The sequence below is a fragment of the Podarcis erhardii genome (genome assembly GCF_964252035.2).
Source record: "Podarcis erhardii genome assembly, chromosome: 8".
NCBI classification, from domain to species: domain Eukaryota; kingdom Metazoa; phylum Chordata; class Lepidosauria; order Squamata; family Lacertidae; genus Podarcis; species Podarcis erhardii.
Genome location: NC_138499.1, coordinates 61,429,197 through 61,444,606, shown reverse-complemented (window position 1 = coordinate 61,444,606; position 15,410 = coordinate 61,429,197). Strand labels below are relative to the sequence as shown.

At 39.1% G+C, this 15,410-nt stretch overlaps 1 protein-coding gene and 1 long non-coding RNA gene across 7 annotated transcripts in view; one reads left to right on the top strand and one right to left on the bottom strand.

Annotated features, from left to right (window-relative positions):
* The window catches only part of KIF13A (kinesin family member 13A), a 70,598-nt gene that overhangs the window by 18,128 nt on the left and 37,060 nt on the right, over positions 1–15,410 (bottom strand). For 4 of the 6 annotated variants that reach the window (XM_081873333.1, XM_081873336.1, XM_081873332.1 and 1 more), the window contains exons 20-30: positions 13,030–13,179; positions 12,198–12,362; positions 11,505–11,678; positions 10,472–10,623; positions 9,979–10,111; positions 9,749–9,895; positions 8,041–8,082; positions 6,061–6,160; positions 5,553–5,679; positions 4,669–4,724; positions 4,058–4,182 (exon numbers count right to left, since the gene is read on the bottom strand). In XM_081873333.1, the coding sequence (XP_081729459.1) occupies positions 4,058–4,182; positions 4,669–4,724; positions 5,553–5,679; positions 6,061–6,160; positions 8,041–8,082; positions 9,749–9,895; positions 9,979–10,111; positions 10,472–10,623; positions 11,505–11,678; positions 12,198–12,362; positions 13,030–13,179 (1,371 nt within the window). The remainder of the gene's footprint in view (positions 1–4,057; positions 4,183–4,668; positions 4,725–5,552; positions 5,680–6,060; positions 6,161–8,040; positions 8,083–9,748; positions 9,896–9,978; positions 10,112–10,471; positions 10,624–11,504; positions 11,679–12,197; positions 12,363–13,029; positions 13,180–15,410) is intronic. The other 2 variants (XM_081873334.1, XM_081873337.1) reach the window with 1 other exon arrangement.
* On the top strand, positions 4–11,567 carry LOC309348361. The gene is made up of 3 exons (XR_014159349.1): positions 4–720; positions 6,853–7,673; positions 11,483–11,567. It is a non-coding gene; the product is annotated as an uncharacterized lncRNA (long non-coding RNA).

The following is a 15,410-nucleotide window of genomic DNA, read 5'->3' as shown; positions in this document are numbered from 1 at the left end:
GGAGCACAATTTGGTAGAATATTATAAAGGAAACTGATCTGAATTGCTTAAATGTTTAACCTACCGTTTTAACATTCCTGAAATACAGAAATGCTTAGACAATTAACACGACATTAACAAAAGCAATTAATGAACACAATTAAAGTCCCATGGTTTCAATGAGTCTAAGTAAAACTGAGTAGAATAGTACCTCTGTCAATTTTTTTTGTAATGTATTTGATGGGGAAAGTGCTTTGCCTGATCAGGTAGCAGTTGGTTTAACTGTCACTGGGGGAGCTAAACAGACAGCCAAGGAGGGGTTGGAGACAGAACTATCAGTATGCAAAAGAAGAATAAAACGTACCCACATTTTGATTGGTGGTTGCAGGTTTAGAATATTCAGTTAGACAATGTGATTGGCTGGGGCTGGACCAGAGGGGGCAGAAGAAGTGAATATATGGCAGTTAAGGTCAGTTAGGGTTAGTCCATGTTGCTCAGAGAGGAGTCAGCATTTGTTGGTGCTTGGTGTTCATGGTGGGCAGCCAGAAGAAGAGAGCAGAGGAAGATGATTAAGGAAGAAGAGGACATGAAAGGAAGGCTGAGGTAGCTGAATTGGCTTGGCTCAGGCTGAAGAGAGGAGAAGAAGTGAGAGGTAGTTTGGAATGCCAGGCTCTGTCTGGTGTCTGGTAGGAGAGAAAGATTCCAGGGCAGAGCAACGGAAACAGCCCTGTGCTTCAACAGGTCAGTACAGGTCAAAAGAGAGGCTTCAGTAAAGGTCCTCAGTTATAGAGTTGGTGAGGCTTAACTGGGATGGAGTAAATAGAACAATCTGGCAAAAGAATCTTAAATTATGTCCTTCAAAGCTGACTTATTTTAGTAATAGTGTAAAATAAGCTGCATTTAAGCAACATCTTAAGAAAGTGCATATCCTTTTAAGTAGGTAGTATAAAGTAATTGTGCACCGCATTGTGCACTGCATAATGCAATAAATAAACATTGATTTCTTTGTCAAATATAATAGCTATACCTGATAGTCTTAGTACTACATTGATATCAACAGTTACTCAGGTTACTGATAAGTTAAGGGCGCTAAGGGTATAAGTAATATTAAATGGTGGCAGGACTATGGGTTTGGGAAAACCGCTGGAGCAGAAGGTGGTTGGCTTTTTTAAATAAAGTGAGTAAGGAAATATCCCCTCCCTTCTCACATTAAGCAACCAAGAATAAAATAGCTAGGGATATCTTTATCAATCAATATTTCAAATCTATTATAAACCAACTGCTTGTCCATATTGGGACAAAACAAACAGGGTATGTATAGATTAGTAAAATTACTCATTTCATTGTCAGTAAAAGCAAAAGTTATAAAATGAAGATTCTGCCTAAGATCATATTTATTTTTCTATTGCTGATTTTTAACATACCACTGAAGAATCTGAATAAGCTCCAGCCTGGATGACTGATCTGCACCAAAAATTAACCATTATCACCATGTGCAATATTAGTTGCACTAGTACATGGTTTCACACGTATAAAGACATTTTGCCACGGAGGAAGAGGTGGGAATCAACTTGCTATTTTATAATATGCTCAGTTTGCATAAAACAAACCAAACGCTAAATTGCCAGTCTAGAAGCCCAATAAAAATGTTATAAGAGGAACAAACATAAGCAGACTTCTTCCATATTTTGAATTATTATCAGAAATCTACAAGAAACAACTAATAAAACAAAATTCAGAGAAAGAAATTATTGTTAGAATGACAGGTATAGAATGACATTATATATAGAAATAATGAGCCAAAAACTATTTTACTTTGTGTGGATTCAATAGAAACTTTTATAATATATTGTATACAGTGGTGCCTTGGTTCCTGAACTCAATCCATTCTGGAAGTCCGTTCAACTTCAAAAACGTTCGCAAACCAAGGCATGGCTTCTGATTGGCTGATTGGCCCCAGAAACAATGCCGACAGTCGAAATGGATGTTTGGCTTTCAAAAAACATTCACAAACCAGAACGCTTACTTCCAGGTTTGCGGCGTTCGGGAGCCAATTTGTTTGGGAGCCAAGCTTTTTGGGAACCAAGGTTCCACTGTACATGGCATTATATCCCTGTAAGAATTGCAAAAATGTATCCCAGTGTACCTATCTGATTCATGTTGAAGAAGCAAGGAAATATTGGCCCACTTTTGGTAGAAATGTATTCAGGTTAATAATCGATGGATGTTTCACAGGGTATCAAAGACATAATAAACCAAGATATTAAATTAAATCCATAAACCATCCCTTTGGGACAACTAAAAAGGTACCGTATTTTTCGCCCTATAGGACGCACCGGCCCATAGGACGCACCTAGATTTGGGGGGGGGGGAAGGGGGGAAATTATTTTTCCCCCCCAGGCGCGGGGCTGGGGCGGGGGAAGCCCAAGCTTCCCCCTCCCCCAGCCTCCAGAACAGGACCCAGAGCCATGCCGAAGCTGCCGCCAGCCTCCAAACCAGGTCGGGAGACAGCGGGATGGTGCGCTGCGCCTCCCCTCTTCCCCAAGTTTGCGGGGCTGACGACGGGGAGGAGCAGGCTTCTCCCCCCCGCCAGCCTTCTAACAAGCCTTCTAACGTTCCGCCTCCTCGCTGTCCCCCGAGCTTGTGGGGCTGGCGGTGGGGCTCTCCGCACCGACCCCTCTCGCTCTCCAGGCTTCAGCGAAAGCCTGCATTTGCCCCATAGGATGCACACACATTTCCCCTTCATTTTTGGAGGGGAAAAAGGGCGTCCTATAGGGCGAAAAATACGGTAAGTGAGTGGAGCACACAGGGAGACAGCTATGGATATATTAACTAAGACTTTTTTAGCACTAGCATGGAAGTCAGTGCATTTACCATTTTCTAAGGCTTTGGAGAAAGGGCGTGGAATATTACGTTGTGGTTCGAGGACCCGATCCCCGCGTAGTGGAATGAAAACACAAGGACACGTGATATAAGGTTAATGGGCAATAAAAGGCCACAACTTTATTGATTACAGCAAGTGAAAAGGTATTGGCTTAGGCATTGGATTACGTCAGCTGACTCCACCCCCTCAGAGAGGGGTGAGTCTAAAACAGGGGGGTTTATTCACCAGTAGGTGGAGCCTGTTGATGCTAATCCAACTTTAAGCTCTCCCCTGATGTCACCGAGGGTCGTGCCACGGCCTCCCGCCACGCAAGCATCCGACAGAATACACGACCGCTGGATTCCTTTAACGGAATACTCAAAATTGAAGGTGCAGGTGATGGCCACACCTAGCCCTTCAACACACCACACCACTTTATTCCAATGCCTAACCTACCCACCAATACCACGAAGGTTGTGAGGATTGCTACGAGGTAGGCGAAGAAACCAAAAAGCCTAATGCCAAATGGAAAAATTCCTACCAGGCCCCCCACACAACCAGGGCGACCAACCTAAGGTCCATAGCAAGGCCAAAAGAAAACTGAGACCCTGAGCTCTAAGGGAGTGGAGGGTGGGTGACTTGCAACGGGACGACGAAAAGTGAGGCCGGAAGGCTGGTGCCGCAGCAATTTAGGCTGCTAAACACGCCCCCTCGCAGGCACCTGGTTGGGTGCCTGCCCGTGGGCGCCAGCCAGGTGACTGGGAGGCAGGGGGCTAACGCCCCCTGCTTGAGGCGGAGTCCGGCTCCCGACCACAACCACTCCCCTCTCTTGCAGGAGAAGAGTCTTTACTAGCTGTAAGTATCTATCAGAAGAAAGGAACACCTACATAGTGACTTTAAGAAGAAGTTGGACTTCATTTATACAATTCAAGAATATTAAATGTTTATTCTTCAAAATGTAAGTATTTCAACCCCACATGAATTAAGAGCTAATCAAAGATCACTTTGTTAAGAGGTTATTCTGAATAACAATAAACTATGCACACTTGTTCAACAAAAATCAAGTAGAAAAGAGTAAACTCTAATTCAAGGTTTCAAAGGTATAATGTAGCATTAAATGTATTGAAAAAGAAAGAAAATGGATTGGCAAAATGCAAACAGTAAAAATATAATAGCCACACATCTACTGTACAGAATAGCTCACTAGGAATTTACCTCATCTTTGCTGTGTTTTATGATTGGTAGATAAAAGAATTGACTTCCATGCTCTTTTGGTAGTATTGAATTTACTCCTGATGCATGTGGACCTATAAGCTGTTCGTTGGCACTGAGGTCATCAGCTAACAAAAAATAAAATTAAGTTACAAGACATTTTTTTTTAGCTTTAATTATTTCCTATGTCCCAGTCTTAAACATGTTACACAGATATCATGCATAATTGGAAAACAATGCTTTAGATAGGATAGACTTACACTTCTCATGTTACATTTGTATACAGCAGCTTAATGCAATTTGTTACCCCACAATGCAAGTACATGGCAACAAATACAAATCATTGCAAAATATCGTTTTGGAACTTTTGATGAAGATGTTTAAGAATGTGTCTTTACACATGATGGAAGAACTCTAATGCCCGACAACTGTGCTTCTTTCAATACATTCAATAAACAGAAAAACCTGGATTATTTAAAAGCCACCAGATCCAGATCTGCAGCACTTCAGATTCCCAAACAGCAATAAAACACCGGCAATACGAAAGCATATAAATACGTCAAGCATATTCAAGGGAATTCATACTTCCACTCCCTTCATAAGCTGTAACTTACCATTCAAATCAAGGAAAAGTACAGGTATATGTGTTTCCATTCCAGAAGGTGGGATCCTAACAGTAAGGAAACAACCCAGTTAATAAAATAAACCATACACATGCAAATATATTTTAATGGAAAACTGAAAGCGTTAAAAACAAATGACATTAACTAGGGGGAACCTACAACAAAATGTTACAGTGTATCCTTGGACCCTAACAGGAGAGCTCCTAGTCCCATGGTTCATAAAAGAGAAAAGAATTCACAGGGGTGGGGTGGTGATATTTTCTCTACTATATCTCCTAAACAGTCCCTAGTTTTATGGAAATGAAGTGTTTGGAGCTGGATGCAAGTCCTGAATCTAATCATCTCAATGCATAATTGAGCGAAATGTGGAGACAGGAGAAAGTGTGTCTTTTTTACTTCAGGACCCCAGTACAGGTGTTAACACCTACTACAAGCATTAATAAAACAGGAAATATTATGGAATCTGTAAATGAACTTGTATATAAACCCCGGTTCTACATTATTACATGACTGTGCATTATACCGCCAGAAACCTTTTTTATTTTCTATATATTAAAATATTTATATCCTGCCCTTAATCCAAAGATCTCAGGGTGAGATAAATCTTCAGGATACATAGACCAGCAAAAAAACCAACCAGTTCACTTCAGCAGTATTTCTTCTAGTTGTAATAAGTTTTTAGCTGAACTAAGGGCACTAATGTTCTGTGTTGAGGAATATAAAGGTCATTTTTTAAAAAAAAGATGAACACACATTTAGCATTTTAGCAGCTTATTCTTCCCTCAGATCTTTACTATCCTGTTAACCGCATACAATATTCACTCAAAAGTTATTTTGCAAGCAAGCTGAAATATAATGCATTTCAGTCAACCTACCAATTTGCAGGAGCACCTGGGATCCCACTGTCTGGTGCTGGGACTAGCACAGCATTTCTTTCTTCTGTTAGCCCTACCCACTGTTCTACAAGACGTGCTTCTCTTTCCATGTCATCTTCTGTTTTATCTATAATGAGATATCGGATATGAAGAGTGGACTATTGGTCACATACTGTGGAAGTAGTTTTTCCAGGGGCATCCAGAAAACAACGGGTTAATAATACATTTTCCAATTATTTAAGAGTAGCAAAGTGATAGGTTAGTTTTGGATTCCAATGAATGCAGATTAGATCCAACAAAGCTAATGAAAATTCTGCTCTCAAAGGTGGATTCACTTTGTAATGAGCGAATTATCCTAATTTTTCACTTTATAATGACCTGAACATCACAAAAAGCCTTTCAAATACAAACAACTTTTAAAAATAAATCAGTAATACACTAGGCTAACATTCTTTTTTGATACAAAGGAATGAAAAATTCTTATAATTAAATCACAAGATCCACGAACCTTGTTTATTGCTGATTTTTTTAATCTGTTCATCTAGATATTCTCTGCGTTTTATTAGTGCCTCTGACCATCTCTCTCTCACACAATTTAAGTCTTCCTCCTATGGAAAAAGAGAGTTGGTTTTTTTTAACATATACAACATGCACATTTAATTTTATGCTGTTTTCAGCTTTGATTGGAAGATGTTAACAAATAGTGTTCATTCACCTTTACATCAGATAGTAGATAACCCAAGAAGGGAAGCTCACCCAACTTGCAAAGAGCATAAACAATGAAAAGCTGAAATTGCACCACCCACTCCATAGTTAGAGCTCTTTGTGTATTTTGTCTCTTGCAAATTTGTGATTTAGATCCAAGCAGAAAAATAATGCATTGGCCAACAAACGATTTAGTAGCATATGAAAGAGAAAACAATTAAAGAGACATCAACATATATACCCTTAAACCTCTATTAACTCCATTATGAGAAGCTGTTACCAGAGTAACTAAATCATCCACATGCAAACAAAAACCCATCATGCAATCATGCTTTCTGGTATTAAAGGAATGTTTGATCCATTCTTCATAATTCATTACCAGGAAGTGCCACGAATCGCTTGAAGCAAGTTAGTAGCTAATTCAGGCTCAAACTACTGTTGACAGCAGGATGGTGTATTTAAATCTGCCTAACTTATCGAAGTACCATATTTATGGAGGTGGGGGTCCTCCTGGATGGGAAGTGCAAAGCCTTCCCTCTCCTTGTGGTTTATCTACTTGCAGTTTGTTCTCTGAAGCCATTTTCTCCTCATCCAGGCTAAATACCAGAAGTGTCTCTATCTGTGAGAAGAGTGCTTGGGGAGAAGGTTGCAAGAAGGTAAGCAGTGTGTGTTGAGTTGCCTCTGGTGTGTGGATGTGGGTGTTTAGCACTGCTCACCCATTTATTCCTTATACTCCTAAATTGGACTTCTAGTTTCCTTGTTTCACAGGACTGGCTCAGAGAGGAGCTTTAGGCATTTGAATCAGCCATCACCTGTAGTTTGAGCTGTAGGTTTTTGGAACAACTGTACAACTTACTAGGGTATTTGCATAGATACCTACATTTATACAACTGGTGTTTTGTTTTTTGTTGCTTGTTAAAAAGTTTTTTAAAAAACCCTTAATATTAAGAAGCCTTCATACAGAATTCATTAATTCATAAATATATTAAAGCTGTAGGCATCAGGAAAGTAAATTTTACAGGACTAGCTTTTTATTATTAAAAAATGGTTTAACAGTACAGTACACACAAATATTTGATGCTTTTGTTATTGCACTGAACAAAATGTGATTTAATGAAACCTGTAAAAATTATGGATGACAAATAATTGTATGTAAAAATTATTATGATTTCAAACATTATTTAGTTAAAAAAATGAAGAATTCAGCTTTTGGCCTCAATTCTACCATATAAGAGATGTCTATAGATCTCTCTTGTACATCTCCGTTGCATTACACCAACATCTGAATTTGACACACAATACAACTTTCTCTGTTGCCTTGCCCAGGCTCTGCGGGACTTCCTTCCCAGGGAAGTCTGTTTTGTCCCCTTTTTGATGGACTTTCATCAGTGAGTGAAGACATTCCTTTTCTGGGAGGTACTTGACATGGTTTTTAATCCTCGGCTTTTCCCTCCCTGAAATTTCTTTGCTATCTTGTATCTCCTGCATCTGTTTTACATTGTTTTATTGACAGTTGTTTTAATTAAGTTGCAAGCCACCATGCTGTTTCTTAATTCTCAACAATCTAAATAAATCTTTAATATATTGATCATTAGAAATGTCACATGAAAGAGCACAGTGTATTGTCAAATTAAGCTGAGATGCTTGTTCTTTAAATCAGTGTCTTTTAATGCATAAAGTTCCAAGAGCAAATTATTTCAGTAACTTTTTGGAGTTGATAACTATTAGCATTAGCTGTGCCCCATGCTATGTGATTCGACAACAACAGCAGCAGCAGCAATACCTGATAACTATCCATATCACCATCATCATCATCATCTCCTCTCTGGTAGAAAAAAATAAACTTTATAAACATAGAGAACATGCATTTTTCTTGCTAACAAACTCCAAATAAGAGCAAACATCATGGACACAAATTAGAACAAGACAGAACAGAAAGCATCAAACCTTATTTTATTTATTTTCTTTGTTTATATAAAGGTTTAATGACCCACTAGTATGGTGAAGAGAACAGACATGTGCTGCTCCTCTTTACCACTTACTGTAAAAAGCTTTGAGAGTCAGGACCTCCAGGCTAATACCTAATCACGTAGAAGCAAAATTCATGCAATGATGCTCCCTTGCTTTCTAGAGACATTAACTATGTATATGATATCTTCATGCTTTCAAGCATTGGGTTGTTGTTTTGTTTTAAATTAATTAGTTCACTTTTTGAAGCACATGACTGATGGGAGAAGTGTCCACCTGTTCTTCTACATGAGGTTTATCTCTGGTAATTTATGCTGGATCTTTATCATTATGCCCTCAGTCTACACATCTTTGATGTAACAGTGGGCATTCAGCAATCACATAATAGCCAGGTTCACGTTCAATGTTAAACTGTAGCTTCAAATAAACTATGTTTTATTGTGCACAAATATTTTCCTCCTTCCTTCGCACCTGACTATGCCATGCAGGAAAGGAAAGAAGCCAGAGTCTGTCTTGTAGTGACATGCAAACTTGGGCTCATGGCTTGTTTCCTTCCAAATAAGTCATGAGTGGAAGCCAATATTTGTGCTTGGCTTACCACTTTTGATTTATACGGAGAGATACAAATCATGAGCTTTGCCCACCCTACAAGGCAGATTCAGGCTTGTGTCCTACCACATGTCACAGAAAGGAGGCTGCTGAAATTAGGCTTGAAAAGGGGGCGGGGGGGGGGTTGCCAACAACTATTTGTCTGGTTTGCAAATGTGCCTATGGGCCCAAAAAGGCTGGAGAGCCCTTCCAGAGTTGTTGTTGTTGTTGTTGTTGTTGTTGTTGTTGTTGTTGTTGTTGTTGTTGTTTTAACTATGATTTAAGGTTACATGCAAACAAGGCCATTGTGGATGGAGGGAAGACTTGGATTCAGTCCCTCCAAAGCACATCAAGTGTAAGTCACTTCTTCGTATACAAATGCACAGAGCCCAAGAGGTGAGCAAGTGGTTGTTGAGGGGAAGGGCTGTAGCTCAATGGCAGAGCATCTGCTTTTGAATGCAGAAGGTCTCAGGTTCAATTGCTAGCATCTCCAGGTAGCCCTTTCAGTCTCCCCATCGGGCTTACAAAAGAGGAAGAGATTGTACCTGAAGCTTGTGATGACTAGTTTACAATAAACTTTTAAAACCAGCCTGCTCCAACTTGGTGTCCTCCAAATATTTTGAACTACAATTCCCATCAGCAAACTTCATCTACTCAGCATTCAGTTTCTGATAATGGCCAGCAAGATGCCCCTGAAAGGTTACAAGCCCCTGAAAGTCACCAATTTGATATTGTATCTGGCATTCAAGGGATGCCAGTTCAAGACATGATGTTCCATTTAGCTGCCATTCCTAATGGCCCTTGAGAAGCTATCATCCATGCCTTGCTTCAAGTGTACATACAAATTCCACACAGTATCCTTCAAAGGCACAAGTGAAAACAACAAATCTGCACCACAATATAATAATTTAGCACTTTAAAGCCACTTATCCTACCTGGTAACTGTCCAACCCCCGTTGCAATTTGGTTGATCTGGCAGTCACACAGCCAATGGAGATAGACAGAATGGCTTCTACCATAAGTGGCAATGTTCCCGAATGCTGTACTGGTTTAACCATCACCTGAACTCTGCGAGAATGACCCTGGTCATATAAGTAGGGAAACATGTAAATTAATGTAAACACACTTTAGTATTCTTATCTGGGAGGGATAAAATTAATTGTACCTGTCGAAGCTGGAAAATCCCTCCTGTATTTACATCCTTTGCCTGGTGGAGCTCCACAGCTGTATAGTCCCCCAGTTCATTCAGTTCTTGAATTGAAACCCACATTTCTATTCGACGTGTCACTTCATTCCACCTAGAGACAATCCAAAAAGCAATGAGTAGTATGAATACTCCTCACACTTTAGTGGAAATTTGTAGAACCATTCATTTTATCTATTTATTAGATTTTTATCCCACCCTTCTTCCCCAAGGTGCCAAGGGCAGGAAGCAACAATACAATTAGTAATTAACAAATCAAATATTATTGCAGAAAGAAGACTATGAGAAATCTCTTCTTTGTACTCAATTTCTCTCCTACCACCTTTCACAGGCATACACACCCATCACCCTCTAGCTCTCAATTCATCCCTGGCACATGTGCTGTACTTCCTCCTTTCTCCCTATATTTGAAGTGAGGCTTCACTACTATAAGGAAAATACAACATAGGTTTACCTGTCTCTCAAGGTCCTGGTTTTTGCATGAAGAGTATCCACCTCCCATATGGAACTGCCGTTTCCAGCACATCTGTGACCCCATACCTCAATAGCAAGTGCTCCATCTTGAATGAACTCCAGAAATTCTTCTGTTACATTCACCACATAATCCTAGAAAATTGCAATACTTACTGCAAAACACTTAAAGCATGATTTTTATCAGCTCTATGATTAAAAAACCAGGTGAATGTTCAAATGTTCTTGTGGGCAGAAAAAAACTCCCAATGAAGATATTAATTCCATGAACCAGGTAAAATGCAGAATTTTGTATAATACTGAACAGACCACTATTTTATATTAATAATTCAGTTATATTTGCACAGGTAGTCAAAATTCCATATTTTGTGTTGATTACTACAACATATTTAATATTGTAGTCCCTGTTCTAATGAGATTTATTGAAATAAGCATAACCACCAAACATTTTAGGAATAACAAAGCTCCATTTTCAGAGACCAGAAAGTTTGCCAGACTAACTCACTCCTAACTAATATGTTTTTGTGAAAGAATGAATGTTTCATTTCCTTAATCCAATCCCATTTTCCATAACAGTGAATAGGCTAGTCACATCTTCTCTCTGACTAGGTTTCCTAAGAACCAAGTTGTATGTTCTGTCTTCCTTCCTCTTTCCACTGGAAATCACAAATAAAAGTACCAGGAGCAGGTTACACAACTCCAGCATTCAATGCCACTAATGACTTGCAGAATTCTGTTTAACCTATGTCAGGGTTCCCAAACTGTGGCCCAGAGTGTGGTGGCCTGCCCAAAAGGTGAGTGGAATGGACTGAAGGTAATTGGTGGGGGAGGCACTTGAAAGCAATGGAAAGGAATTTTTGTTGTTGTTTAATGAAGGTATTAGAACCCCTTGTTTCATCTCCATCTCACTGTACAGTAGGATGGAATCATACGTGTGTGTGTGTGTGTGTGTGTGTGTGTGTGTGTAAAATATGACTCAAATGTATTTTTCTAGCATTCCAACCAAACTAAATTACCTTACAATGAGCAAAAGTCACTGTAAACTGGACATCCTTGTTCAGAGGTGAAGGCACATCTGGGTCTACAACTGGTGCTGCAACAGTTGACTCACACTGATCCCAGAAGGTGTATTGACAAAAGACAAAGTTTGAGAGATTCAAAGGTAGTCCTGTTGCTTCTTTAATTTTTACCTAGACAACAGTAAAACTGTAATTCAATATACTGGCATATTTATATTAATATATTCAGCTATACTCAGAATATAGACAATGGTTGACTAAGTAAGGCCAATTTTATCTCACAGCTAGGCTCATAAAACAATCTAAAAATTAACACTCAATATATACAATATGTTTAACAAACAAAAGCATCATAAGATTATTTGGTAATCCTTGTCCACACACATGTACTGCTGGACAAGCATTGAAAACTTCAACTGCTGTAAATTAACTAACCCCAATGAATGGCTTACATTTTTAAATTGTTGACTTTACTTGTCTAAAACTTCCATCCAATGTGCAGACTATAGTATGAACATATGACAAATAAAGATAAACTAAATCTCTGAAGGTGTATGGCAACCAACTGGAAATGAATGAGTGACAAGGTATTTCCCACTGCTGATTGTAAGACATGCAAAATGTTTAGAGTATTACATAGGTAAAATATATGTATATCCTATTAAAATATTAATATACATATGTCCATACCCTGCAGGTGAGTTTTTTTGGCCTGTGAGTAATTTCTCCATTGTTGTCCATGATTTCTATACTTCCACTTTCACTTGAGTTTTCAGAAGAATCATCTCCTTCCACTAGGCGTTCTGGGACAACACCAGTGACACGCATCACTTCAACATGCAGACGCCCTGCAACCTGCACCCCAAAAATATTAATATTGAAGACCTTGTAGTACTGCATAACATCAGTAATCCACATACTTACATATATAAATATAATTGTAGCTTCAACTGAACAGAAAAACAGCATGCAGATAACAATTGCACATTACATACGACCATTCTCAAATCTGTCTCAGATCCAACTTGACATTATGGAGGTTCACATGTAAGATGTGGTGCTCAGTATCTAACCAGTAAAATTCTCATTTCCTTGCTCAGCTATTATCCAAATTTACATATTTAAAAATAAAATGGAAGTTATTGATAGTTGTTTTGAATTGCCTTCTGTGTACTCACAACTTCCCCCTTTGATTTGACTTCTAGATTTAGAACACCGGAGGAGCAAGTGAACTATAGTCAAAAATTTGGTTGTCAGGACATGAAATTCAGTGGCTTGGTCATTTGCCCTCTATTCAAAGCATTTCCATTCAATGTTTCAGTGGCACCAATCTTCTCTTGTCCCAAGACTGTGGGCCCATCCTGACTGCTGTCTTATTGCAGGTGTATGCAGCAAGACATCACTGATGCATTAATAGTGGATTTATTGTGCTTTTCCTTCCTGAATACATATGTGCCGCTCATAGCAAAGTTTTGCCTTCATAAACAAAACAGAATAGATGACACCAGAGACTGAAACTTACCTCCCCCTGCTGGCTGATTATTGGTACTGCATACTGAAGTTTAACGTCACAGAAAAGGCACTCCAAAAAGACATTCGCTACACCAATTAAATTGTGGTTTTCTTGTGCTTCATAGAAAGGATCACCTCTTTTTCCAGTGAGTCTCTTCATCTGTTTTTTTTTAAAAAGACAATTAAAATTTCAAAAACAAAAATGATTTAGCATTGTGATCCAACATGGATGTGCTAAAAAATTATGAGCTACGCCCAATAAAGTCATATTCAAATTCCCATTTCACCACTGTGCAACATGTCTAAACAAGGCAGGTCAGATGATAGCAGAAAACAAGAGTATATGTAGAGCACTAGAGTGTATATAGAGCACCTGCCCTGGGCCTGTTGTTGTTCAACCTATTTCTAAATTACTTGGATGAAGGTATTGAAGGGATGTTCATCAAATCTGCAGATGACACCATTGCTGCTGAAGACAGAATCGGGATGCAAGATGACCTGAGCAGACTGGAGAACTGGGCCCAAACTAACAAAATGTATTTCAATACGGACACATGTATGGTTCTACACTTAGGCAGGAAGAACCAGCTGCACAAATATAAGATAGGGGACACCTGGCTTGCCAGTAGTACACGTGAAAAGGATCTAGGGGTCTTACTGGTCTGCAAGCTTAACACGAGTCAACAGTGTGATACAGCAGCAAACAAACCTAATGCTATTCTAGGAAGCATAAGCAGAAGCATAGGGACCTGATCAAGGAAAGCAATATTTCCACTCTATTATGCCTTGGTCAGACCACAACTGGGGTACTGTGTCCAGTTCTAGGCACCATAATTTAAGAAGGATATTGACAAGCTGGAATGTATGGAGGAGGAGGGTGACCAAGATGATCAAAGGTCTGGAAACCAAACCTTATGAGGAACGGTTGAGGGAACTGGGTATGCTTAATCTGTAAAAGAGGAGATATAACAGCCATCTTCAAATAGCTAAAGGACTGTCACATGGTGGATGGAGCAAACTTGTTTCTCCGGCTTTGGAGACTAGGACCCAAACCAATGGCTTCAAGTTATAAGGAGATTCTAACTAAACATCAGAAAGAGCTTTCTAAGAGCTCTTTAACAGTGGAATCGTCTCACTCAGGAGGTAGTGGACTTTCCTTCATTGGAGGTTTTTAAGCAGAGGTTGGATGACCATCTGCCATGCATGCTTTAGTTGAGATTCCTGCATTGCAGAGGGTCGGACTATATGACCCTTGAGGTTCCTTTCAACTCTACATCTCTACAGTTCTATGATTCTATTATTCTATGTATACAAACCTAACTCTTATTAACACCAAAAGCTTATTCCTCATTTAAATACTGTAAATGAGTAGCAACACTTCCAACAATTTTGTGTTCCTCACAGAAGACCAAAATTAAATTCCCTGTGTGCAAAAATACTAACAACAAAAACTGTTTGTACTGGTTTTTGATGCAGTCAATGAATACTACATTGCACGAAGTACTATGTTGATTATCATGTTCAGGCAGATAGCATTTTATGTTGAAACAACCGTATAATTAAATCCTGAATTATATTAAGTTGTTATCCATTCACTTAAAATAGTAGGACTCAGTGCTGATGTGCTTTGAAGAAACAAAGTATGGAAAATCTGACATTCCTTATAGTAGGTCAAATATTAGCAAACATTTGCATTAAAATTTCTGATGAATACTAAAAATATTGCCTCACTTAGACTAAAAAATACACTTACCTGTAAACATATCCAAAAGCACACTATTTTAAAATCTCATATGCAGAGCAAAATAAATTGCAGGACGATTGCAACTGACACAGGCTTAGCATGTGTGATTTCAACTTTACACAGTTGAAGGCTGACAGGTTGAAGTTACTCAAATTAAATGCACAGAAGCCAGAGCGCTTAAAAGCACTTTTTGCACACAGTTTCGCCAGTGCAGAAAGAGCTTCTAAGCTCTCTGCCTTGCTTATTGGGCTCTGGAAGGCTCTCGCATAAGCTGGCAGGAACATAGATGGCCTGCAAGAGAACCTCCCAGAGCCTAGTAAGCAAGGGAGCTTAGAACTCTCTGCCTTGCTTGTGGGGCAAGGTCTGCTTGGAGCATGGCTCCAGAAAGGATAAGGGTGCTTGAGTGGGGGCAGTTCCAAGGAGGTGGTTTTTGTCTACACGCCATCCTCAGAATGTAACCTCCATGCAAGACATGATCTTTCTGTATAATACTGAAATAGTTTTAGAGATACTAAGTTCCAAATGTAGTCATTGTAGTCTGTTCCCAGACATGTATAAGGGAAATAAACTACAAATATTAGGATAAACATACAACTGAATGTAGCACTGCTGTTTGATAAACAGCAGAAATGCTTACATGAATATGC